At 51.5% G+C, this 24750-nt stretch overlaps 1 protein-coding gene across 13 annotated transcripts; it reads right to left on the reverse strand.

The window, feature by feature from the left end:
• Window positions 1–164: 164 nt before the first annotated feature.
• CDIP1 (cell death inducing p53 target 1) lies at window positions 165–23259 on the reverse strand. Of its 13 annotated transcripts, none has more exons than XM_075106071.1 (6): window positions 23120–23259; window positions 3748–3849; window positions 3145–3243; window positions 2533–2679; window positions 2003–2264; window positions 165–1604 (listed from the first exon to the last, which is right to left on the reverse strand). In XM_075106071.1, the coding sequence occupies exons 3-6, from the start codon at window positions 3227–3229 to the stop codon at window positions 1493–1495; spliced, it is 606 nt and encodes a 201-aa protein (XP_074962172.1). In that variant the 5' UTR covers window positions 3230–3243; window positions 3748–3849; window positions 23120–23259; the 3' UTR covers window positions 165–1492. The 13 variants fall into 13 exon arrangements, with proteins under 13 accessions (XP_074962172.1, XP_074962164.1, XP_074962163.1 ...); XM_075106063.1 differs by having other exon boundaries at window positions 2003–2267; XM_075106062.1 differs by lacking the exon at window positions 23120–23259 and adding an exon at window positions 22869–23014 and having other exon boundaries at window positions 2003–2267.
• Between the last annotated feature and the right edge of the window lie 1491 nt (window positions 23260–24750).

Below are 24750 nucleotides of genomic sequence, written 5' to 3' on the forward strand. Positions count from 1 at the left end.
GCCCTAGGGCCTCTGCTGCCCTGGGCTGGGTGATTGAGGCTGCTGGTCTTCTGCCTGTGCTTGGGACTACTGTGCCCCCATACCATCCCTCCTCACTTCAGCTTCCCTGGGGGTGGCTCAGCTGTGTGTTGGGAGCAGGGGGAAAAGAAAAGATGCACACAGAGTTCAGGGTCTGTTATTTATTTACATAAAAACACTGACTAGTGCCATGGTTCTACCTCTGAGCAAACAGCAGCTGCCTGTGCAGGCCAGGCTGTATTTACAGACCTGTGTCCTGAGAGAATCCCTGCTTTGCTCTGGGGGCTGCACGCTCCAGCTGCCCTGTCTGCACGGGCTGGGGGCCAGGGGTGGGAGGAGGAGGTGCAGACACAGAGATGCAGAAAATGGCTCCTAGGTGCTCTTGCCCTTGTCTGGCCTAGTGCTGCTGGCAGTTCCCATTACTACCTGCTTCCTTCTGCCCAGTATCATGTGAGCTAAAAGTAAACCCCTACACACACATGCAACAAAGACCCCCACAAGGTGCAGCCGTGGTGGTGGCTGTATGGTGCTGCAGGGTGTGCGCTGTGCACTTGCAGACCCTGCCAGGCTCAGGACGTGGCTCTGCAGCAGGTGGACATGGGTCTGCTCCAGAGCTGAGAGCCAGCTGTGGCCTGGTAACAAATGCCTCTAATCTACAGTGCCAGAGCAGGGAGCGCCATGCCAGATGCATTTTTTTTCTGCTAACAGTTTGCTGGGTGGGTGAGGAACTGCCAGGGCTTTTCTTCCCCAAAAGGGCCATAGCAGGGGCTGAGAGGTGGTGCATGCAGCTGGAGTATCCATGGCCACCAGATGCTGGTGGCTGCTCTGTCAGGACGGAGGTACTGATTAAGGGTGTAGTGCTGCTGCTGTTTCCACCCACCCACCCCACCCCACACACAGGGCTTGGTAGTGGGTCTGCCTGCCGCTCCTTGGGAGGGGGCTTTGCCTACAGGCTGCACCCTGAAACCTGGCATGTATAGCCCTACCTTCTCTGTCTCCTTGACCCAGAGCTACCACTGGGCATCCTCCTAAAAGTGCCACAAGGGCCATGCTGCCTCCCCTGTGCACACTGCAGGCTGCTCAGGGCCCACCCCTTCCCTTCCTGGGCAGCCAGTGCCCCCCTGCCTGCAGCAGCTCCTGCTCTTCCCCAAGTGGCTCCAGGTGAGTGGGGCTTCACTAGTGCCCTGGTGCATAAGGAGGTGCAGAGGGATGCCCCCTGCTCCGGCACGGCAGCCCCACACAGATCACCTGGGGCCTGGGCCTACCTCCCCTGTGTGCCCACACCAGCGTTTCCAATCCAACTGTTCACAGAGCCCAGGGAAGGTGGGTGCAGCTCTGAGTGGGAGGGAGCCAGGGATACACGCATACGCACCGCCGGAGGATGAAGCAAAGGAGCAATGCACACGCATAAGACTAGGATGGCAGCAGGAGAGGGGCTGGTGTCATTCCAGTGGCTCAGGCTCCCAGAGTGCTGTTAGCACATGCGCTTGTATGTGTAGATATAGGCCTTGCAGTTGGGACATGTGTGTGTCACATCCTTGAAGTCATCAAACAGGCAGGGGATCAGGCAGCAGCAGAGATCACACCTGGAGCATGGGAAGAGGCAGAGTGCTGTGAGCTGGGCACCCTAGGCAGCCTGTGGGCACACGCTGGGGACAGCAGGGAAGCAGGAGGGTGTGGGGTGCAGGCAAAAGAGGCAAGTACTTGCCCCTGAGAGCTGACCATGATCCCCTGCTGCTGCAAAGAGCAGCACAGAGCACCTGGCACCTTGGGGTGTGCTGCTGCTTTGGAGGTAGCACTTTCCCCTCCCCGGCAGAAGCCCAGACCCCAGGCACTGTCATCCAGGAACCCATCCGCTGCCCTGGTAATAGCTCAGGGCTGAGCACCCCACCAAGCCCAACAGCTCAGCCAAGGCCACCAGCGTCCACCATCACCACAGGGCTGCTGGCAGCAGGGAGGCCACAGCTCTACATGTAGCACCTACCCCACGAAGCAGCAGAAGAAGCCAAGAAGGAAGCTCATGAGCCCAATCTCATAGGTGATCTTGGTGGTGATGGCTTGCTGGCAGTGGGGACACACCGTCTGCACAGGGGCAGCCTGGAAGATCTCTCCCTGCAGCACTGTCACTGTGGTGGCAGTCCCTGATGGGACGAGGACTGTCGCCGTGTGGCCGCCAGGAGAGGGGTAGTGGCTGGGGGCAGGGTAGTAGCCCATGGCCGGGTGAGGGCCTGGGGGTGGGTAATAACCTGCTGGGAATGAGAAACGTGCAAAGGTGAATGTCGCTCTGTGCAGCAGGAGAGGCCACATCCTTGCTGGGCAGATGGCCCAGCCTGCTGCCACACCTTGCGGCACCTTGCCACCCCTGCTGCAGGTGTGCACCCCACCCGGAGGAGCACCCCTGTGAGCATCAAATGGCAGCCCCCAACTCCCGTTGGGTTTCCCCACCACACTCCCCCAGGGCACCGGGGTCCGGGGGGAGTCCTTGCCCATCACCTCCTCCCACGTGGTACTCACCAGGCGGCACATAGGGCCCAGAGCCGTCTGAGGGCATGTGGGGGGGCACAAACCCCGGCTGCGAGGGTGGCTCGTATGGGGGGGGCCCAAATTCAGGAGGGGGGATGGGAACCCCCTGGGGCTGTCCCACAACAGGGTTGACACCATCTGAAAGGCAACACAGAGTCAGCAGCCAGGCCAGGAGGCAGCAGAGCTGATGGGGAGATGGTAGCTTGGCTGCGTGGTCTGGGGCAGGGGGTTGGTCCCAGCAGGGAAGGAAGACAGGACATGGGGTGGGGGGTTGCCCCCCCCCCAGCCTTATCCTCTGGGCCATAAGCAGCCCAGATTAACCTCCCATTACCCACAGCAATAAGCCAAGCCAGGCTTTGAGCAGGGAGTGCTTTCTACTCTTGTCACTTCCCCGGGGCCCTTCTGCCTCCCCGGAGGGTGGACAGTGACAGAGCAAGCCAGCTGTTGCACCCCACTCCCCAGCACACGCATGCTGTACGGCAGAGCTGCAAGGAGAGGCCACAGCCAGGGCCCTCCCAGGGAAACCATGCTCACTTGGCTCCTGCCCACTCAGCAACATCACCCCAACACCCCAGAGCAGCTGGGATTCCCCCTCCCAAGTACCTGCTGCGGTGGGCGGTCCATGCTTCTCCTCTATCAGCGGTGCCGAGGGGCCTCCTGGGTAGGGTGGCGGAGGGTCATTGGACATGGCTCAGGGCAGCTCTGCAAGGAGACAGAAGCCTTTACAAGAGACACCAGCCTGTGGCTGCACACGGGCACCTGACCAAGCTGTGCTGTGCTTGGGGAAGGAGGTGGCAGGTAACAGAGGGGCCCAGGGCTGGCCACAGCCCCGAAGCTGGACAGGCTTCAACCCAGGCAGCAAATCCAAGGCATAACATCTTCCTGCCAGCTCCACAGGGCCTTCCCTGTAGCACCCACACATAGTGTGACAGCAGTGCACCAGCATGGCTTGGCTGCATTGCCCATGTACTGGGGCAGTACTGGGCTGGAAGCTGCTCTGCCAAGCGCCTCGGCTGCAGCATTACAGGTCCAAAGATGGGGAAGAGCTTCCCACGTTGCCCACAGCCCCCCAACTCCACCTAGCAGAGTGACATGCAACGCTGCGCCCCAAGGGGATGGCAGGATCCCCTGAGCCTGGAGCACAAACTCTGAGGTGGAGGGTGCATACTCACACAGAGCATCTCTAAATTTACTTCTAAAATTTACCTGTCCTCTTCCTTGCAACAAGGAGCTCGGAGGCCTCAACACAGCTAAGAAAAACAATTATTCTGAGCAGCATAGGTTGGAAGCCGGCTCACCCCACTGAATCTGTGTGAAAGGAGATGGCAAGAGAGTTACAGAGATGGAGCGGCGCCACTGCCACAGCACTGCCTTGGCTGCCATGCCAAACCCTCTCCTCTCCCTGGTGCAGGCACGGGGAGAGTGGGTCTGGGCAGGAACCTCCCCACAAGTGCCCCCTTGATGGCAGACACAAGGCTACATGTCCCTGGTATGTGGAAAACGCCCAGCGGCACGCTCTGAACTCCAAGGAAGTGCAACAACATCAAGAAACTTGACTTCCCTGTTTACTCTGGCTCAGTTATATCTGGTACGACACAACTAAATCAGGAACTACAAATGGAGGCTGTTCACTCGGTGTTTGGGAAAACTGCCATCAGGCATGGGACATAGTGACATTGCTGTCAGTGCCCAGGCAGCAGCATGAGCTCCCCTTAGGGGCTGAGCAGCTACCCAAAATCCCCATCCTTTGTCCCCCAAAGGGCCAGGAGCAAATGTCACCCTGCTTGTCCTGTTCCCACTGGTCTCCTGCTCGCCTCAAGGCAGGTGAGCATGCTTTGAGGACAGTGCTTTCTCAGCTGGTCCCACTCCAGCAGCTCCTGACTGAGCAGGAAAAAAACACACCCAGGCTACAACCAGCCCGCAAGAATCCCACGGGCACAACCGGGGCAGCTCTGGACCCCAACAGATAGCCGCAGCAGGCACTGCTCCCACATTACCCCCCCCAGCATGACTGGCAAAGCTGCCTCGCAGCCCTGGAGCGACAGAAACCTCCTGCTCAGCCCCAGAGAGCTCAGCGCCAAGGGGTACTGGAGCAGGGCTGAGCCAGACAGCACCCTGCTCGGGTCACTACTTTGGGAGGAGAGGCAGCGAGGCTCCCTCCAGCCCTGGCGCCAATGCCACACACTGGGCAACCTTCCTGAGGCACGCCAGCCTCCATGGCAGGAAATCTAATCAAGTCTGCAGAGAAGCACCATTACCCACTGCTGATCACAGAGCAGCATGTTGATCCCCCCCCAGGAGATGAGCAAAGCCTGGACCAGCATAGGGTCTCCCCAGGATGTCTGTATTTACTGACCAATATTTCTCCCCAGAGGCCTTAAGTGGTATGTTGCAGACACACAGCTTCAAAGTGTAATACAGGGGTGGCTGGGAGGTACCTTCCCCCTGCTTTTCTCTCCCATTTCTTCCTTAAGAGACAGGGGAAGGAGAGCCAGCCTGTAGAGCAGGTACAGCAGAGCTGCCATGGCACGGAGCGCTTCCAGGTGGAAGAAAGCACCCGGAGTGCAGTGCACTGCAGAACTCTCCTCCTTCAGTGACCTACAAAGCTACAAACTGGGCTGTGCTCTTTTTAGCTGCACTGGGGATGTAAAGAAAATGACTTATTCTTCTGAAAGTAGCCAACCAACCCACCCTGCACACCCAGTAGCCTCAGACCTTCCTGCCCCTATGCTTGCAGGGCTCCTGGATGAGCCCAGCCCAACCGGCACATCCCTGAGTCCTTACCTGGGGGCACCGGCCAGCCAGGGAGCTTTCCTTGCCCTTGCAGGCCAGCTGAGCCCACGGCTTTTCTAATGTAATCTCCTCCCGTTACTGCTCAGATGCTGCCTTCCTGTAACATAACATCCTTCAACACTCCCCAGCCTTACTACCCTGTCATCAAAGCAGCTGGCAAGAAAACTCAGAAGATGAGGAGACCAAGAGGCAATCCCACCCACGTGCTCCCCCAGCTGCTCTGGAAACACAGATAAAGCAATAGCCTGAGACTGAGCCAGCAATTAATCCTGCTCCCTTGACCAGCAGGAAGAGGCAACCACGAGGGCCACAGCCATTGGATCTCAGAGCCACACGTGCACTGGGATAAAGGAAGCTGCAGGGGCTGCAGAGCTGTTCTGCTTGTATTTGGCAGACTCAGTCATTCGTAATGCAATATTCTGCTTATTAAGAGAGTTCTGTAAAGAGCAAGATGTTGGCTGTGTGCCCTTCCCAGGAGGAAAAGAAAGCCTGTTGCTTTTAAGCCACTTAGAAGCTGTTTCTCATGTGCTTTCTTTTATCCCAGTGTGAGAAGCACAAAAGCTGCCCCAGCCTATTTCCGACAGAGAGCTCCATGGGGACCTGGAGGGCACAAGGCTTCCCCTCCACACTGGGTCAGGAGCTACCCCAGAACATCACTCACTGCCCTGGCACAGACAACCCTCCAGTATTCCCTCTCAAAAGCAATGTAGCCAAAGCAAAGCAACCCAGATCCTCCCTCTCGTATGGCAGCACAGAGAGGCAACCTTGCTCTCAGGAGCTAGCTAGCAGCACCCCTGCAAAGAGGCAGAGTTTCCCTCAGCGGCACCCTCCAGTGCAGGAGAGAGGGGAGCCTGCAGCATGCCCCCCCAGGAGGGTCCTTCTGGGCTGAAGCAGATTGATGGTATCTGGGCATAGGGAAGGGAGCTGGGAAGATCCAGCCACTAAACAAAAACACAGCAGTATTTTACATCAAAACATGATCCTCTGAAGCACATAACAATGACTCTTGCTGCTGCTCATTTATGGTTTTACCCACTAGCTTTTGGCAAAGCCAACTTACTTTGCTCCTCTGTCTTGCAAAAGAGACGACTTCTGCTCACGGCACCACCACAGGGGGAGACTTGGAGTCCGGTGGCAGCTCACCTCCTGTGTTCCTGTCACACAGAGCCTGGAGCACCCTTCCCAGGGATGGAACCCTGGCAGACTGGGCTCTGCCCCAGGATCTCCAGTCACCCACACTGGCAAGATGAGCCATTCTGCCAGGATACTACAAAGCTGTCCCACATTAACTATGCAGGTTTATTAAAGTTGAATCACCAGTGCATTTCTGTGTCACAAAACCAGATTAGATCAAACTAGCTGTTCTCACATGGAGGAAGAAACATTCCCAAAGACTGAGGTAATTGCATCCACACTAGGGCTTACTGAACTAACCATGCTCATAGACCAGCTGAACACCTAGGGGAAAAATAAGAGCTTTGTAAAAAAACTTTAGGCTAAGTTTACCAGGCTTAAGTTCAAGATCTGATGGAATCACCAATGTCTAGTGCAGGTCCATTGGGAGCAAGGACCATTGCAGGATCAAAAGACTCAAAAGGAGTTGGTTACCAGTAAAAGGATGGACAGAGGAGATGCTATTTCCAGCTAAAAATGCAAATTAGTTCTTAACTGGAAAAAGAGCTTTTACTGGCTCCTCTAAACTAATGACAGAAGATGAACCCACCACGCAACTGTTGCAAACACTGCTGTTAAATGCAGGAGACAAGCAAAGGGCCCCCACAGGCTGGCAGCATGACACACCAAGCAGAACAAGGATCAGGGGACAGAGGTTACCTGCTGGGGCAGCCCATCCCTCTTTCCCTCTCTGGGTACAACACCCCAGAACTTCTCTTCACATGCCAGCGGTGTGTTGGCCATCCTGCTCCTGCTATTCCTGTGGGAAGCCTGTTCCAGTCCCCCACTGCTCTGACAGCCTTGCAGTTTCTAGCTTATTTGTAGCTAGATTACACGCATCTGTTCTCGAGCCCAAACAGCTTTAGTTTGCTCCCTGCTTGCTGTAAACAGCCATCATGCCCTGTCTGAGACTTTGTTTCGCTAGGATGAACACACTGAGCGCCGGCGAGGTATTTCTGCACTATGTTTTCAGTGCAAGCCTGTTATCTCCCTCAAGTCTAGATCGGCAACCTGAAGCTGTGCTTGGCTGTGGCAGCAGCAAGCATTGCCCATGCTGGGACCTCCTCCGGCACATGCTGCTGCAGTATGGATGGGACTGCAGCTGGTCTCGCTGCTCCAGCAAGCTTCACCTGCCCTGTGGCACTGCCATGGGACTGCATAGTCACACCTGGTCACCCCTCATCCTCCTCTACTGTCTCAGAGCTTGTAGCCTTTATGGGTGGCTAGGATGTGGACACAAGGGACTAAACCACAGCTGCATGGGAGCCTACGCATGGGCTAGGCTGGAGCTTTTAGAAGGAAAATAAAAGAGAAAAGATCCGGATCCCCACCGCTCCTGTTAGTCCTGCCAGGGCACAGCAGCGTGACACACACAACCAGGAAAGCACAACTCCATTGCAGTCCCAAAAACAGAGAGGGCTTGGTCCACCCAAGCTATGGCTTCAGCCCGTGTGCCCTCCCCTACAGCTGGCTCTGGGCTCCCTGGTCGATCCAGGGTCTCATTTCAGGCAGCTTTTGGGTGAGAACGAACAGCAGGTCTCTGGATTCCCCCAGAATTCCTGGACAGGGCGTTAAGTCCCAGCCCCAACAGGTCTGTCTGAGGTTTCTCTACAGCAGTGAGCACAGCCAAAGAGCCGGTAGGGCAGCACAGAAACACAAGGCTTTCTAATCCACCTCCTTCCCGTGCTCAGCAACCCTGACTCTAGTCAATTAGGGATTGATACCCCAATGCCCATGGTTCCCATTACTGACATGTCCAAAACTGGTGGCCACAAAGCTCTCCCAGCCACTTACAGCAGCAGTGAGAGGAGCTGATGCATTAGGGTTCCTTGTTCCCCACTGGCTGTATTTCTCCCTGCTACATCACTGCGGAAACAGTCTGGGATTCAAACATGGCAAGAGGAAAGCTCTGCCCATCCAACCTACTCTCCAAATAGCTATGTCATCAAAATCAACTGAAGCGTGGCACATAGTGGGGCCAGAGAACAGGTAACATCATGACAGGTCCTAGCTGAATGTATGCTAACATGCCATAAAAGCTCACCCACCAGCTCAACACATTGAATAGATAATGCCGTGAGGACGACAGCCAAGGTAATTCCTGCAGTACTTGGAGACCCAAGATTTCGTCTGTTAATGCCATTCTGCCCTGGCAGCAGCCGTGTATGCTTCAGGCTACTTCCTCCTGGACAAAATCACCAAGGGTAAGACAAATCTGAGAAAGACAGAGCAGATCAGCGGCAAGTCTAACTCACGCGCAAACCCTGATGGTGCATTGCTGGCCCCGTGCAGCTCCGAGTCAGCCTCACAGCGCAGCTGAGATCCACTCCCACAAGCAGAAACACAGCATGTGTTGTCCTTGCTCCTCCTGCAATTGATAACTGGAGACCCATGGTGATTCAGCTTTGTTTTGCCTACATGAGCAGTGGCTCCAGCCACTGAGACAGGAAGCAGGATTTATTCATACCCAACCATGTTCAGTGATGTTGGCACTTCAAAAGCACATTTTTGGAGCTCTTCCTCCACAAAAAATAACTTCCGATATTTAGAAGAGGAAAAAACACACTAAAATTAAATTAATAAATAAAAGGCTATGACCACTTCCAGCTTCGTTGCACATCAAACAGACACAAATTTCAGCTTCCAGGCTTTTGCAAATACATCTTTAAAAGCAAAGTTGAGTGTTCCAAAGAAGCTCGGCTCCCTTGCTGAGGCCAGCCTCTTTCCTTTTAAAAAAGGAACAGTGTTGCGTCCAGTACCACCCTAGCTCTCCTCGAGCCAGGAAGGCTATCTGTGTGCCACAGGCTTCTACCTGCTCCAGAAACAGGGAAATACTGAAACTAAGAAGGCAGAAAAATGTGCTACATATGAGCACAAAAGGCAGATCAGATGCTGGCAAAATCTCATTTGACCAAAAGCCTGTCACCCTTTAAAAGGGACTTTAGGGGTAGCAAGAAGAGACTGAACCAAGCAGGGTCAGATGAGATGTGGACACAGCCATACCCTGACCGTGGCAATCACAATTGCCCTCCTCCACAACAGCACTGCTGAGCAGCATCTCCAAAGCCCAGCCTGGACATGCTCTGCAGCATGTTCTCTGCATTACACCTGTGCCACAGAGCAAGCCAGGGATGCTGCCCTCTCCGCACACATGCCTGCTCGCACACAGCTTGCAGGGACATGGCTCAACTCCCACTGCTCCTGAAAGCATCACAAGCAATCCACAGCAGACAGCTCTTACCTTGGAAGGAAAGATAGCAAAAATCCCTGCTGAAAAAAGCAGTATCGGGAGTTATTTCTGCCTAGTTTTTACATGGAACAAAAAAAAATATAATGTTTTCCCTTTGAACGAGCCAAACTTCCCCCTCTGCCTTGCCTCTTCCCATGCGCGTTTGCTGCCTCCAGCTTGCACACCATCTCCCCAGAGCCAGGAAGGGAGAAATAAACAGCAGACAGTGCTGCAGCCTCCTTTAGAAAGAGGATGCCCTGGCAATCCTTGACCAGGTGGCATGTATCCCCTTCTTTACCCCACTGTTAACCCTACCAGCACCTCCTCAAGTCATCATCCTGGTCCTGGGCAAGAAAGCAAGTGGGCGCATGCCTACAACACACTCGCACAAGGCACAGATGGAAACCCAAGTTAAAGACTAACTGAAAAGTCTGTTCTTTTTCTGAGCAACTCAGCTGCATTTCCCCAAGCACGAGGTCTGTGCCTGCAGCACCGCTGCCAGGGAACGCAAACACGCCATGCATAAACAGCCAGGCTGCTCAAGGAACAGTAGATTTCTCCCACGCTTCTGCAGTCAGATTTCAGCTGCAGGAAACTGCTCCTTCCAGGAGGGTCAGGCTCTTCCTTCGGTGCAGGGAGGGAGAGTTCTACTGGCAAAGCAGGACAGAAGCGGTCCTTTAACACAAAGGACTGCCGGAGGAGAAGGTTACTCACCATTCAATCCAGCTATGTCAGATGGCCAAAGCTCCCTGCTCTGCTCTACAGTATACGAATCTCTGGAGGAGCATTTGTTGCAGTCATTTACCTCGGGACCTCAGACATGTCATCTGACCTTCTGTGTGCCACCGTAACTCAGCAGGCAAATCAGCTAAGAGCAGGATCCTCACTGGAAGCCAGGTGTCCAACGCAAGATTTCTCAGGGCATTAAATTCAAAGCAAATCAGATAATCTCCACAATGCAGCCCAGGCTCAGCTGTCCTCAGCCAGAGACTGAAATTACTGCTTTGCACAGCCCCTCTGTATGGATATCAGGAAAACTGGACACAAAATTCCCCTGCTTAAGACAAGAATGGTTTATCCACAACACCCACAAAGGGTTACACGCGGGAGGAGGCTTGTCAGGACTTGCTGCCGCCTCTGGGATTCTCTCCAGTGCTATTCGCCTCCAGATGGGCTGACCAAGTGCTTGTTGGCTCCCCACACTGAGGCTGCAGAAACAGCATTGCCAGGACTTGGTTAACCTGAACATTTAAAGAAAAACCAGCTAAAATGAAAAGAGTGAACTAGAGCAGCTCTTTGCTCTGTGCCGCTGGCTTCCAAGCCACAGCACACAGCTGTGGGAAACATCACGTGTCTGCAGAGCTCACCATGCCAGCAGTGACATCCAACAAGAGCCAAGAGGGGCTGTGACCTACCAGTGAGGACAGGCCATTACCCCACACTTCAAACCTGAACCCCAGCCCTTATACGTTTAGGGCACCAGCCAAGGCTCAGGTGGGCACAGAGCACTCTGGACTACCAGGGCAGCTGACCTCAGCCCCCAGAAGTTTTCTGAACACAGAGCAAGCACAGAGCACACTGCAGCCAGGCTGCCTTGCAGGCTGCCACTGGCCCTGGAAAATACATCCCCTCCTACTCAGGAGGTGATTTCTGTTCAGACCTTACCAGCTGGGGACCTGGCCTCACAAAAGAAGACAGACAATAATACACCAGGTGTTCTCATGGATGCAAAGATGAGATTTAAAAGAAACATTAAAACCAAACCCGAGTTCCTCTGCACCTTAGCAGTCTGTTCCAGAGAGACTCAGATGAGAAAAGGAGGGGCCTGCAAGACAAATCTCTGGGGAACCAGAGAGCTTTTCCGTGAGACTTTCACTGAAGTTCACAAACAGCCCAAACTAACGCTTGATAACATCCATAGGAAAGCACCCAGCAGTATGAGCAGCTGTTGCCTGGAGTCCTGCACATCTACTTAGTTTTTCCCTTGAGAGGATAAACACTGCATTACATCATTCATTTGATATCTAGTTAATAATGTTAATAATATAACCTGCAATAATCTAGAGCAAATAAAACCAAGATCTACTCTGATACTATGATGTTTTAGCGTAACACCAAACTTACCAAGTCTTGTGGCACAGTTTGTTGGTTTAAACAAACACAAACCCCCAGTCCAAGAAGCTTAACAGCAAGCGGAAGTCCCAGGGTTGATCAGACAGAAGTTCCGCGGTTCCTTGCATTAAAGACAGTCACAGCTCCACAGGTCACCTCTCACGGCAGCCCATAACAGACGGTTAAGGATGAGTTAGGAAGCAAACGAAGGCAGAATGACACACACCTCCGTCAGTCCCTCCTGCTCCCAACACTCAGGGTTTCAGGGATTAGATAGCCTCAAGTTTCTCCATGGACCACCCTAATTCCTTCATAGCCCACCAGATCGCTGAGCTCTGCCTCAGACAGCAGTGGCAAGGTCTGCTCTTCAGTTACCTATGCAAAAAAGTGTCTCGTATTGTCACAGCCTGCTGCGTGCCCATTTCAATGGTACCTCCCAGCTCTCACACAGAGAAGATGAATACAAGATGATTACCCACTATGTCTCACAGCACAACTCAGTATTTTATAGATTTCCTTCCCAAAACTATACTAAAAATATTTTATTCCTTTATGCACCCCATTTGTTCATTACTCCCTCATTCTCTAGAATTTTTTGAGAGAAAGTAAAATAATACAGCTACATTATCGCTGAATCAAACTGATTAGATGTGTGACTTCCATTAAATAACACAGTAAGTTCCAAGGGAGGAGGAAATTAGAGTCGTAGAGGATCAGCACTTCTGTGGAGATGTAGCTGCAATTCAGTTTCAGAATTAATCAGAGCCCAAGAGCCTATTCAGAATTCCCTTGCAGATTTTGCAACACAATGAAATAATTTCGAATACATTGGTGGTGATTCCAGATCCATCTTCCTTCCAAGAGACGTACGAAACATATGTCATGGTACTGATGTTTTCTTATCCAAGCATAGCACCAGCTTGCTATAGGACCGACTCCAGTCTCCAACAACATTAGCATTTTCTATCCTCACAAATACCTTGGCGCCAGAGAAGCTGCTGACATTCAGATTTAACAGGCACAGTGTCTCCTTACTTTTTTTCCTGAGGACTAGTGAGAAGCACTCTATGTCACTCAGTTTTATTTAAGGCCATGGCTCACTCTTTACAAAGAAGCATGGTTTGTGGTTAAGTAGGAGTGTGTGTGTAAGGTCTGAGATTTCGCCCAAGTCCTATGGCCAACAAGAAGGACCAATCCACATCCAGAGACATGTGAACTGGAGGAACTCTATGATGAGGCCACCCATGTTATCACACTCACCTTCTTGCTCCCATAGTATGACCAGACCTTCCCATTTCCAGACCAGGACCTCTCTCGGGGTGGCCCAGGGCCCTGCTAGCATGGGGCTTGCTCATCCCCTGTCAGTTTGACAGGAAGAGGGTACCCTGCACTCCCCTGCTCCCAAGCCCAGCTCATCTGGGCTGCTCAAAGAACGATGACAATCTCCCAGCTCACAGAAGAGGAAACCCCCTGGGTTAATCAACAGCCACTGAGTGTGCCTAGTGCTGGGTCATCTCCAGCAGAACCACAGTGGCTCAGAGGGAGCACTGGGACACACCCGAGTCACACACAGCTCCTGCCAGTCCCATTCCTCCCTCCAGTTCCAGCCAGACTTGGCTAGTCTGCACTGACTTCCCAGGCCAGGGAAGTCATTTTCACTCCAAAGTATTTTGTAACTTTGGGTTCAGTTTGCAGCACCAAGTTCCTGCCAACCCCTTCGTAGCCCCTTCCCCAAAACTCTGTTGTTATCTGCTGAACAAAGCCACATAACGATCTGTCCCTCAGGTCACACCAAAGCTGCTTCCCCATGAAACTCATCTGCCATTACTGCCTGCTCAGAGGCAAAGCACAGCAGTCCTGCCAGGGGAGACAACAGACATACAAAGCCACATCATTAGCCTGGCTCCCTTAAACATAAGCAGATCTGACAAGAACATTGATCAAGATACAAATCAGCTAGCCAAGTTCAGCAAGATCTGCAAGCGGGCGCACAGAGCTGTATTCCCTTTGAAAACAAGGATGAAGGAAGAGAGATGATGTCCTCATACCTCTCCGGGCCACAGTTCCAGGCACCATCCTAGTTTTGGTACATGTGGGACATCACCTGGATACAAGCCACACTGACTCCAGAACTGCTAACAAAGCAAGCAGGAGACCTTTAGCTAAAAATCTAGACACAGCAGCTGGATGCAAAGCAACCCTAATGCACAGCAACGCACCTTCTCAAGTCCCTGTTCTAAGCTTTTCTAAACCCTTTATCTGCCTTTCTGTCAAGGGAACACCTCACTCCTTTACCGTTAAATTAAAAGCATCACTGGTCAGAGGGTTTCCAACAGTCCTAAGGCTGGGTCACTGCTCTCACAGCAGGGGATGAGACTGGTGAAAATTCAGGAGCATAACACCAAGATGCCCTCAGGGCAAGTAGATAGCTCAGGTGCTCTGGAGGATTCAGGACTGAAATCCTCTCCTGAGCCCAATGAAGACAGAGTGGCTCACACAGCTACAACACTAAATGACCTGGGAATTGTTTTCTCTCTCATCAGAATACCCCAGCAGCCAGCTCAGAACTGAGCTCGCACCATGCTAATGCATCCTGAATCATGGCACCCCAGAGAGTCTGAAAGGCTAAAATAACAATACCTGTAGCTTGAAGCCACAAACTTTGGGGGAACCTCCATTCCCAAAAGGCAAATATGTTCCAGATGACGTCTCCATGGAAAACCTACAAGCCCAGGGGAAGAGTTGATATTCAATGGCAATGGAAATGGTCTCTAGTCCCAACTTCACTCTCTTGCTCAATTAAGGTTTTGGAGGAGCTGAATGGTCACAGCAGAGCAGGTAGGAAGAGCAAATTGAGCCTTCAGCACACACCCATGCCTCCTGTGAGCGCTTCCTTATATACCATAAAACAGAATAAAAGCACCGTTAATTAGAAGACAAACTGAACATGCCTTTAAGAAAAGGCAGCACACACACACTAGCAGCAGCTATTTATCCAGTGGCCAGTTAAAAACACAATCCCAAATGAGTTGGCAGCAGCATGGAAATCCCATCATGACTGACTTCCTCCCCTCCAAGGCAAGATTCCGACGCTCCCCTTCTGCCATGCATTGGGTGACTGGGACCCCCAAGGACTTCAAAAGCATCCCAGGTCAGAAAGTCACTGCAGCAGGGGTACAGTGTTGGCTTTAGTCCATTATTTCCTCCCAAAATGAAGCTGCACTGAACCCCAGGTGTTCCTTTCCCTCTATTAAAAGGGTGGCCTGCTTCTTATTTGGAGAAATAATAAAATTCAGTGGACTGATTTTCATTCATCAGCAGCCAGAAATCTGATCTCAAGTTAACAACACTACCCCAAACATAGCTATCACATCTATCATTTAAGTTATCTGCTGTGGGTACTAGCATGCATGGATTTTACAGCTGCATTAAGCGGGGCTGCCTATATCACAATGACTAATTTATTCTCAGAAGGGCTAATTTAATCTGGCAGCGAATGTTCTCAAAGCCTCCTTGCACAGAAAAGCTTTTATCTTGGTTGGCTTAACAACACTACAGCATATCCAAAAATGTGGAGGGATGCCAAAGAAGAACACTACCCTTGTCTTTTGAGTCCTCTAGTACTTTTGTTGGAGAAAACATAGACTGCCTCTGTTTTTCTGGTTTTTTTTCTTTTTTAAAGCCAACTGTGTTTTCAAGGCAAAATATACAACAGCTCAGGCTACTACCCCTCACATACAACTGTGTCTTGACAGAAAAAGATGTGCTCTTAATAAAACTAAAACCCAACAAAGATTGTTCCGTATTAGACATGTCCACTTCCAACTGCCCATCTGCATAGCAAGAGTGGTAGCCAGCACACCTGGCCCGGGGTGTGCTACCTGCCACTGGAAGGTGACCTTCCCCAGCCCACACTACAGAGGAATAAACTTCAGAAGAAATTCAAAAGCCCTCTGTGTTAAGAAGCTGTGTAACTGCATCATGAAGCATTTCAGAGAGAGCATCCTTCAGATTCCCAGCTCCTTCACATTTCCAGCCTCTGCCATCCGAGGTGGGGTGCGGGGGTCAGGGGTTGGGCAATAACTAATTAAGCAATCAGAAAGCTTTTTTCATTGTTTTTAAATTCTAGATCATATTTTCCCCTTACTTGTGAAAGTAAGCACAGAGGCAGCACACATCCAAAGTCATGCTTAGCCATTTGGAGGGGGCTGTCTCTTAGCTCTGCAATGAGAGTCACCGCATCACCTGTGTCATACGGGCACAGCATGGAGAAGTGGTCCTCACCTGTATCTACCCCTTGCAAGGCAGACCACTGGAAAGCCAAGCACTGCCCCTTGGGATTAGAGGGGCTAAAACAAGTGTTTTTAAAGCATTACAATAGACATAGCTTTACCAGGATAACACTCCGCACTTAGTGTCACCATCATCCTGCTGCAAAAGAAAAGCTGGTGCTGTGCAAGGATCACAGCCTGGATCATGCCTGAGAGTACAAGGGCAAGAACACGCCCCAGATGGCATCCAACAATTTAGGACAACTCAGTAATTCAGGAACAACGGGAAAAAATCAGAGGGAAGCAGAACATTAAGACAGGCCAGAGGAGGAAACAAACAAACAAAAACCAAACAACACAACACTCCCCCTTGTTCCTATCTGTCAGGAACTGCTGTCCCAAGAATAGGCTATTCAGAAACCAGGAAATTCAGAGAGCAGCAGGGAAGGGCTGAGTAATGGCTATTAAAAAAAAAAAAAACCACAAACCAAACCAAAACAAAAACCACAACAAAAACCACAACAAAACAACTCAAACAGGAAGGAGACGAAACATGGACAGCAGCTGCTCTGGGTCTTGGAGAGATGAACAAGTCAATCCAGAACATATTAGCCAACCTTTATTTTTAAAAGCTCTGCAAACACATGGTACTGCCATAAAAAGCAGTCGACCCTCTGCTCCTGGGAGGCAAATTTAGCTCTGGTTGAATCAGGCAAAGCTGGTGCCTCTCCAGGCCATGCATGGCTGCCAGGACATAAACTGCTCCCCATTTATGCCCTGATCTTTGCCTTTATTTGCTCCCCTACAGCATTAGCATCCCAATATCACAAAGACTTACAGGCTGGACAGATGCCTTCCAGAAGAGTAAGTGCAGTCCATTTCAGGGATGCTATTAGCAGAGGGTGAGGAGCCATTTCCCTTACCCACGCTGAAGGGTATGAGGTAAAGGGCAACTTGGATGGGTTTCCTACGACTCTCTGAATGACAGAGCAGAAGACAAGCACTCCCATTTCACAGCCAGCCTCAGCACTGCCCGTCTAACCCCCAGGAAAGCCAGGCTATGGTTAAGGTTTGCTCAAGTCTTCCCACATGACAGTCTTTGTTCCATGACCTAAATGAAATCAATTTTTCAGTAATTCTCCCTGGGACAGTAATATTATTCACTAACCCATAATCTTAAAAATTCTGCCTGTTCTCCAGCTGTGGGGCTCTGGGAGGGAGCACAAGGGATTTCTCAGCAACCGAGGGCTTATTTTTAATACAATTCCTTGGCTACCGCTCACAGGCTAGAGAGGGAGCTGCGTCTTTTCAACCAAATAACTGCTTCAGAACATGTTTGGGAAAAAAACTCTCCAATTCATTTTATCTTGCACTGTGAGATTCTGTCAGATTAAAGATAAAAAATTAAGAAGTGGGAAGACCCTCCAAGTCTGTCCCTGAGCATCATCCTCAGACCCTGGCAGATAACATGTAGTCATGTGTAACAACACTTCAACCACCACATCTTGTCTCAGTAAAAGATTCAACTGTCAAATGACATAAGTCACAGTTTCCTTTGTAAAGATATATGTAGTAGATGCCATTTTGGGACACCAGTGCTCACATAAACAACACTGGCTGAGGTCCGGAGTGAGGCGGGAAGCATCCTGTGTCTGCAAATGCAGCCCAACAGCAAGAGAGAGCAAGCCTCTGTGCCCTTCCTTTTTTACACCTGCAAAGTCCTTTTAGTCTGAGTGGGCTGTATTTGGGGTTTTTTTGTCAGGGAGCCAGTATGAACCACAGGGCGAGCTCAGAGAGCCTAACTTACCCCACCGCAGCACTTGAAGAGCCTTTCCCTGCAGCCTGCACATATCGCCAAGCGTCCCACCACCCATTGCAGGCAGGGCAGGGAAATGCACCCTGCTGAGATGACAGCTTCCACAGACCCAACCTATTCTGAGCTCTGGGACTTGCTGAGATAACTACAACACAAGGCCTTTGCATGTAGACCTAGCCTTCACACTGACTCCCAGGACAAGACCTCAAGTAAATTGTCCCAAAGCAAACAGGCTCTCATGGTTCAAATTTTAAGTAAAATTCTTTTTTTCTGCCACCATGCAATGCAACAAGTAAATAAAGATTAAATATAGCTACAGCATGGGATGTGATGGATGGAATTTATGTATGATGGAATGCAAGACAAAACAGTAGGTGTGTAAACTTAAAGCTAGAACGCTCCTTCCAAAAACACATCTTCCAAAACAGTTAATTGGTAGCTAGCCTGTTAGGGCAAGGTAGAGGAGATTTTCTTTCTAAATGCAGAGACTAGGTATCAAAGAAGGTTCAGGGACATACACAATAGGGAATGTCTGCCTGCACACTGGTTCAGGGCAGAGGGACCACCATCTCAGCACAAACATTTTACCTTAAATTCTCTTAATCTCTAAGAGAACTGGGTATTATTCCATTTTCTTATGTAAAAATGAGGTAAAGGAAACATAACTATTACTAATGCAAAGTTACCTTATTATTCACAATAGGTAACAGAGAAATGTTACTTAATTTGCACAGAAAGCCCCAGCTCAATTCTTCATTCTCTGATCATCTCAGGTTTCATCATGTTAAGAGGTAAAAAAAAAAAAAAATCAAACACACACAGCCGGAAACTGTTCTTCACAATTCCTAAGATGCTAATTACATGGCCATCTTTGGGGGTTATTTTCTTTTAACTTCTTACTCTAAATTCAGGCCTGCTAGGAGAGTTCAGGTTAAAGATAGCTGCACTAAAATGGGGCCTCACACAGGAAGTGTGCGGCATGAAGCAGCTGCCTTCCCACCTCCATCCTCTGCCAAGATCTATGACCAGCACAGGCCTGCTGAATTTTCTGGGCTCTCAAACACCCCTTTTTCACCACCACAAATACAACTAATTTTAGACTGCAGCCACGAGGCAGCTCTGAATGAATGAACCCATAGCAATAATGTAATAGCAGTCAAGAATTTCCCTGAGCATTTCACACCAGAAGTAAAAACCTTGCTCCCCCTACCTCACAGACGTTATACTGTTGAGAAAATGGATTGTGTTTTCCTATGGCATCTGTTCTAATTGTGTTCCCTTTGATCAGAGAAGAAAATATGTCCTTTGCAGAGCATGCAGAGATCTGGCACTGCTTATGAAAATCACACTGCTTCTCTCCAGTTGCAAGACAGATACTGAGTGGCGATTGGGAACAACAGGAAAACAGCAAGGTGAATATCACACCCCAAGGCAGAAGCTGCTCATCACTTTTTTTTTTTTATTTGAAGGAAAAAAAGGTACATACACATCTGTGTTTGCAAACTTGTGTGCTCAGGTGCCTTGCTCTGAAATCTTCAGGAGCGTCAATGGGTTTCAGGCTAGAGTACTTTGCCTGCATAACAGTTGCAAAATCAGGCCCGGGAAGCAAAACCAACCAAAAACCTCCAACGATTTGCACTACAACTGAAGTTCCCCTACAAACCATCACTTTTACTGTATCAGATAGAAGGGAAGACTACTTCCTTTCCTTTTAGAACATCACTGACTGCTGCTAAGAGCCATGAGGCAAATCAGCATCTCTTTGTTGTTTTCCAACTCTCCTGTTCTCCCTGTTTTCAGCAGCTTTGCACAGATCAGTCTGGGAGAACACCTTCTCATCGCAGTTTGATGAGAAGCTGGCATACCTGTCTAGAAGCTCGAAGGTATATTCAGTCCTGCCGCCTTTGTTATTATTTTAATCTCCATATTATGCAAATACTTTTTTCTGCTTGTCTCACCTGGCAGGCATCAATCTTTTCCTCGGCTTGGTGCAAAGATGAGTGAATGTGAACCTACACATGGAAACATGATCACAGTCCTGATGTTCAGCACGTGTACAGAGCCATGGTAATACCAGCAAAAGTGATGCATAGCTCCATTGCAGACCCTACAAAAAACACTATTAAAAAGAGTTTAAAAAATTTAGTTTCTTTCAGCATAGGATATTCCTTTCTGATTAAAGCAGTTACAAGAAATCAAATGTAGGTGTTTACAATGGTACCACAGACAAGATGTGGAACACCTACTTTCATACTTCTCTTTACCCATAAGTCTTAGATCAGAGCAGATGCTAGAACTCTGTATATTTCCTTTCAAAGCCACCCATCCTCATACTGAAAGATCTCTGCATCAACGACATCCTTTAAATACAAGCATTTATCTGCTAAAATCACATCTGAAAGGGAAAAAAAGATAATCTTTTACATAATAAGGTTACTTTCATCCCTTCTCTCACTGTATTAGTGAGTAACACTGCCAATGGGAAGACTTTTGCAGATGACAACACTGTGCCAAGGGCCCACAACCCGCTGAAACACACACAGTGTGGGTGTTGCGGACAGGCTGTAGCCTGGCCTCTGGCTGAATGCCCTTCAGGTACAGGAGGGCATTAGCTGCACTCCCAGAGCGCATCTGCCAGTTGTGCTTCATCCAGAAGGACAGCAGTTGCTGTGCTTTGGATCACTGCATGATCTCTCACACACAGAAAGCATGACTGATTAGGAAGTGAGCTTCAAAAACATGCTCATAAACCAAAACAAGGCATTGATGGAGACACCCTCCCTCCTTTCATAACGGCAGCTGAGACAGAGCTCCAGTCAGAACAGAAACATGAGGAACTGAATTTCAGAACTGAATTTCAGGTGCAGGACCTGTTGAGGGAACACAAGAAACTCTGCACGGTCTTCCATCTTCTTAGGAAGTGCTCAGGTTCCAGAAGAGAAGCTCCCTTTCTGTTAACTGTCCCAGTCACACCCGTAGTGAGATCTTTTGGTACTCAGTATACAAACATGCACATCCCCTTTCCCAGCATCTCCCTAAGAGCAGCCCTGAGCAGTCACAGCCACCGCAGCCCCACCGTCCATACAACAGCAGCTGGGGAGGACTGAGCATGTTTGCTTCACTTGGCATCACTCAGGGGATATCTGGAGACATTGCTCCATCGCCCTGCCCTTGTGACAGCCTCATCCCCCATCTGTGCTTAAGCCACACCTCTAGACAGCCTCATATCAGTTCCTAAAGTTGTTGCCTTCCTGCCTCCAAGCAGGAATTGCTTCCTTGCATAACACCTAAGGAAAACAGAGCAGGTACATTGCTAAAAGCTTCCAGGGATTTCCTGGGACATGTGGATATCGCTACATTTAGACAGAGAAGCCTTTGGGAGAGGGAAGTTTTCAGTCTGTGCTTTCCACACCAACCCAAGTTTGTTTAGTTCCTAAAAATGAATGAATGACATGCTATAGTTATATGTTATGCTACATAATACTCACTCTAGTTTCCCCTACTGCCTACTCCAGTCACAGAGTCTGGAAAGCAGAAGGGCCTCTGCTGAAACGAAAGCCCCATTTCAAGCACATTGGTTGAAAGAGACCAACCAGGAGGGTATCTTGCGTATTCACAAAGTGTTTCTCAGCAAGTTTTACATACAGCCCCAAATCGCTTTAATTATAATTTAAAACATATCTGCTTAAAAGCATTGTGCCATACCTAGTCTACCACCTGATATCTTAGGCTCAGCCTGGAACGTGACAACCACCAGTCCCCTCACCAGTTCTCACTGGTGCAAGGAGAGCACCTCTGACCAACTCTTCCAGTGACACCATGGGCCAAGGGGCACACACCTATGCTTACAGTGACCAGGAGAAGTTTAACCTTGAGTGTGACTCCTGCAGATGATCCAGAGGATGCCAGCATGGTAGCACCCATCCCAGCCTGCCTGTTCCCACTCCCCTGCATGGCCCTGGCGCTCTTCCCGGGGTCCCAAGCCCCATCCCTCCATTTAGCAGCAACCACAACCCACTGTGCTTTTCATAAAGCAACTAAACGCTGTCTTAACAGCTCCTACCCTTTTGCCTCTCCAGTCCCCTTGGGAGGCAGAATCAAGACCTTACTGCTGTAATAGTTAAAGACATCCCAGCCTCCCACTAATATTTATTCATTGGTATTGTTGTGCTGTGCTACCCATTAGCTGAATGAGTGCTCCTTCTTTCACAGGATTCACACTGTCAATATGCTGATAGACAATATCATCGTAACCTCTCTTCCTGCTTGTCAAGACATCCGAGCTTCTTTCGGCTCCTCTAAAATGGGCTCATTGTTCCTGATCACTGAAAGGGCAGTTCTAGCCCAAGCTCATCTCTCTCAGATGACTGGAAACACACACACTTGTACCTAGGCCCGGCTTCCTCCTCTCCCAGGGATCTGTCTGGGTAACAGATCATATTTGCTCTTCTCACAGCTATGCCCTGCTGGCAGCTCCCAGCCGTCCTCTCGGCAGGCTGGTACGACCTCGGTTGGGCTGGAGCGCTCGCCTTGCAGTGGAAAGTCTTCTCCCAAGTACATGACCTCGCCTTCCATCCGACAAAATTTCATCCTGTGCCCACTGCTCCAGCCCCCCGGAACATCTACCAGTCCTCCCATTCCAACCCTTCCCTGCGTTGCTGAGGATACAAAGCCGAAGCTTTGTAAGATTTTAGTAGCACCCTGCAGCATTTTGTGGCCACTGCTGACAGCGTTAAGGATGGGTCCCAGAGCAGGGCTGCCTCCCCCCCTCCCCAGGACACGTTACCATCTATCCGTACCTTTTCTCCCTGGGACACATGTCTCCACAACAAATGCTCCAGCCATAGCAGAGGACAGAGATCTTCCCTCTGACTGGGGAAGCCAGGTCCTCCCTCAGAGAGAGGCGATTTATTTTCATCCTTCTTTTTCTTACCAGCGGCGGTGGTACTGCATTTCTCCTGCGTTTCCCCCGTGCTCTGTGTCCCCACACCTCCAGCCGGCCGCCGCGGCCTGCCCGGGGCCGGAGGGCTGACCGGTCCCGCCGGCCGGCCCGGCCTCCCCCACCGCACCGCACCGCACCGCACCGCACCGCACCGCCGCCCTCGCCCGGCTCCACGGCTCCACCGCTCCCCACGGCCCAGCCGGGCCCTGCGCCCAACCCTGGCCTCCCAAGGAGGCACCTACCGGCTGCCGGCTGCTGGCGGCGGCTCCGGCACCTGCTGGCTCCGACGCGGGGCGGGGCGCTGGGCGGTGCCGCGGCGGGGCGGGCCTACAGCCCCCGCCGGGCCGCGGCAGGCCGCCTGCGCCTGCTCCCCCCGCCGAGCCGCCCCCGGGAAGGGGCGTGGGTAGAACCCCGCGGCTCGCCCGGTAACGTCCCCTGTGACCTCAGCCCCGGGCACCCACCGCCAGCATCCCCAGCACGCGGGGCGCCCCCGTGAGGGGGGGACCGAGGGCAGCATGAGTGTCACCATCGCGCTGGTGGAGCTGGCAGACATGGCCTTCGGCACGGCCGACGGCGGCAGCCCCCAGGTCGGCACCCTCCGAGCCCTCCTGCGCAGCCTCCTGGAGCACCTCCACCCGCAGTAGGCCCCGGCACAGGTCGGGGAGGACGAGAGGGGTCTCCAGGAGTCTGTGGCCGGGGGGAAGCCCCGCTCCCTCCATCAGCAGAGGCAGCCGTGGCTGGGGAGGGCAGAGGGGCAGCCGAGCCGCCCCAGTGGGCCCCCGGGCACCGCAGAGCTGCCGGCACCGGGCAGGCTGGTCACCGAGGTGCAGCAAACGGTGCAGCTGAAGAAGAGGATGGAAGTGACTGAGAAGGGAATGATGAAGGTGAGAAACCATCCTCTGGATGGTGCCCGTCCTCAGCAGGGCACCAGTCCAGCTGGTGCATCGCTGCTGCCCGGCCGCTGACTTGCTGCTCCTGCCCTGCAGAGCGTTGCAGCGGGCTGTGCACCGTGCCACATCCTGCCCTATGTGGGGTCCTGCCCTATGTGGGGTCCTGCCCGATGCCATGTGCTGCCCGACACAGTGTCCTGCCTGGTGTGGCATCCAGCCCTACAGAGTGTCCTGCTCTACAGTGTCCAACACAAGCATCCTGCCCTACGTGGTGCCCTGGCTCATGCCATGCACTGCCCTACATGATGTCCTGTGCTGGGTGGCATCCTGCACCACACAGACTCCTGCCCTTGTGCAGGGTCCTGCCTGTGCAGTGACCCGCCCCACCTTACACTGCACCCTTACAGTGTCCCTCCCAGCACAGCATCCTGCCATACAGTGTCCAGCCCTATGTAGTGTCCTGCCCTACACAGTGACACGCCCATATCAAGTTTTGCCCTCACTGTTACATCTGCTGTCTTGGGACCAGGAAGCCCAGTGAAGCACCAAAGCACCTTTCTGGCTCTGGTGGCCCCAGCTCTGCTTGGGACTAAAGAGCAATATTTAACACAGCCACTGGCCAAAGGTGGTTTTGGTCACTTCTCACCTGCCCTGAGGCTCCATCTGTACTTCCTCTGAAATTGAGGTCTGTTGGGTCCCATCCTGCCCTGGGAAGGGTACCCAGCTGTGCCTGGAGCTGGGGTGCTGTGGGCTGGAGTACACAGCTCACACTCCCTGGCAGGGACAGCAGCATCCCCATCGGGCTTCTCTTCTCCTCTCCGCCCTACAGCACAGCAAGTGGCTGTCCTGCAGGTGACAGCAGTGCTGCCTCACAGGCAGGCTGTCCCCATGCCAAGGCAGAATCCCGTGGGAAACACTGACACAGCACAAGTTCAAGTTATTTGTCTGTTCAAGTTTAGACTCTGAGTGGGAACTGCAACACA

The sequence above is a fragment of the Phalacrocorax aristotelis genome, chromosome 10 (assembly GCF_949628215.1).
Source record: "Phalacrocorax aristotelis chromosome 10, bGulAri2.1, whole genome shotgun sequence".
Classification (NCBI taxonomy): Eukaryota; Metazoa; Chordata; class Aves; order Suliformes; family Phalacrocoracidae; genus Phalacrocorax; species Phalacrocorax aristotelis.

Coding starts and splice junctions, on each gene's coding strand:
- CDIP1 (XM_075106066.1), bottom strand. CDS start 3,229: ATGTCCAATGACCCTCCGCCACCCTACCCAGGAGGCCCCTCGGCACCG. Junction 2,680..3,144: donor TGGACCGCCCACCGCAGCAG/GTACTTGGGAGG, acceptor GTTGCCTTTCAG/ATGGTGTCAACCCTGTTGTG. Junction 1,605..2,002: donor TTCTTCTGCTGCTTCGTGGG/GTAGGTGCTACA, acceptor CCCATGCTCCAG/GTGTGATCTCTGCTGCTGCC.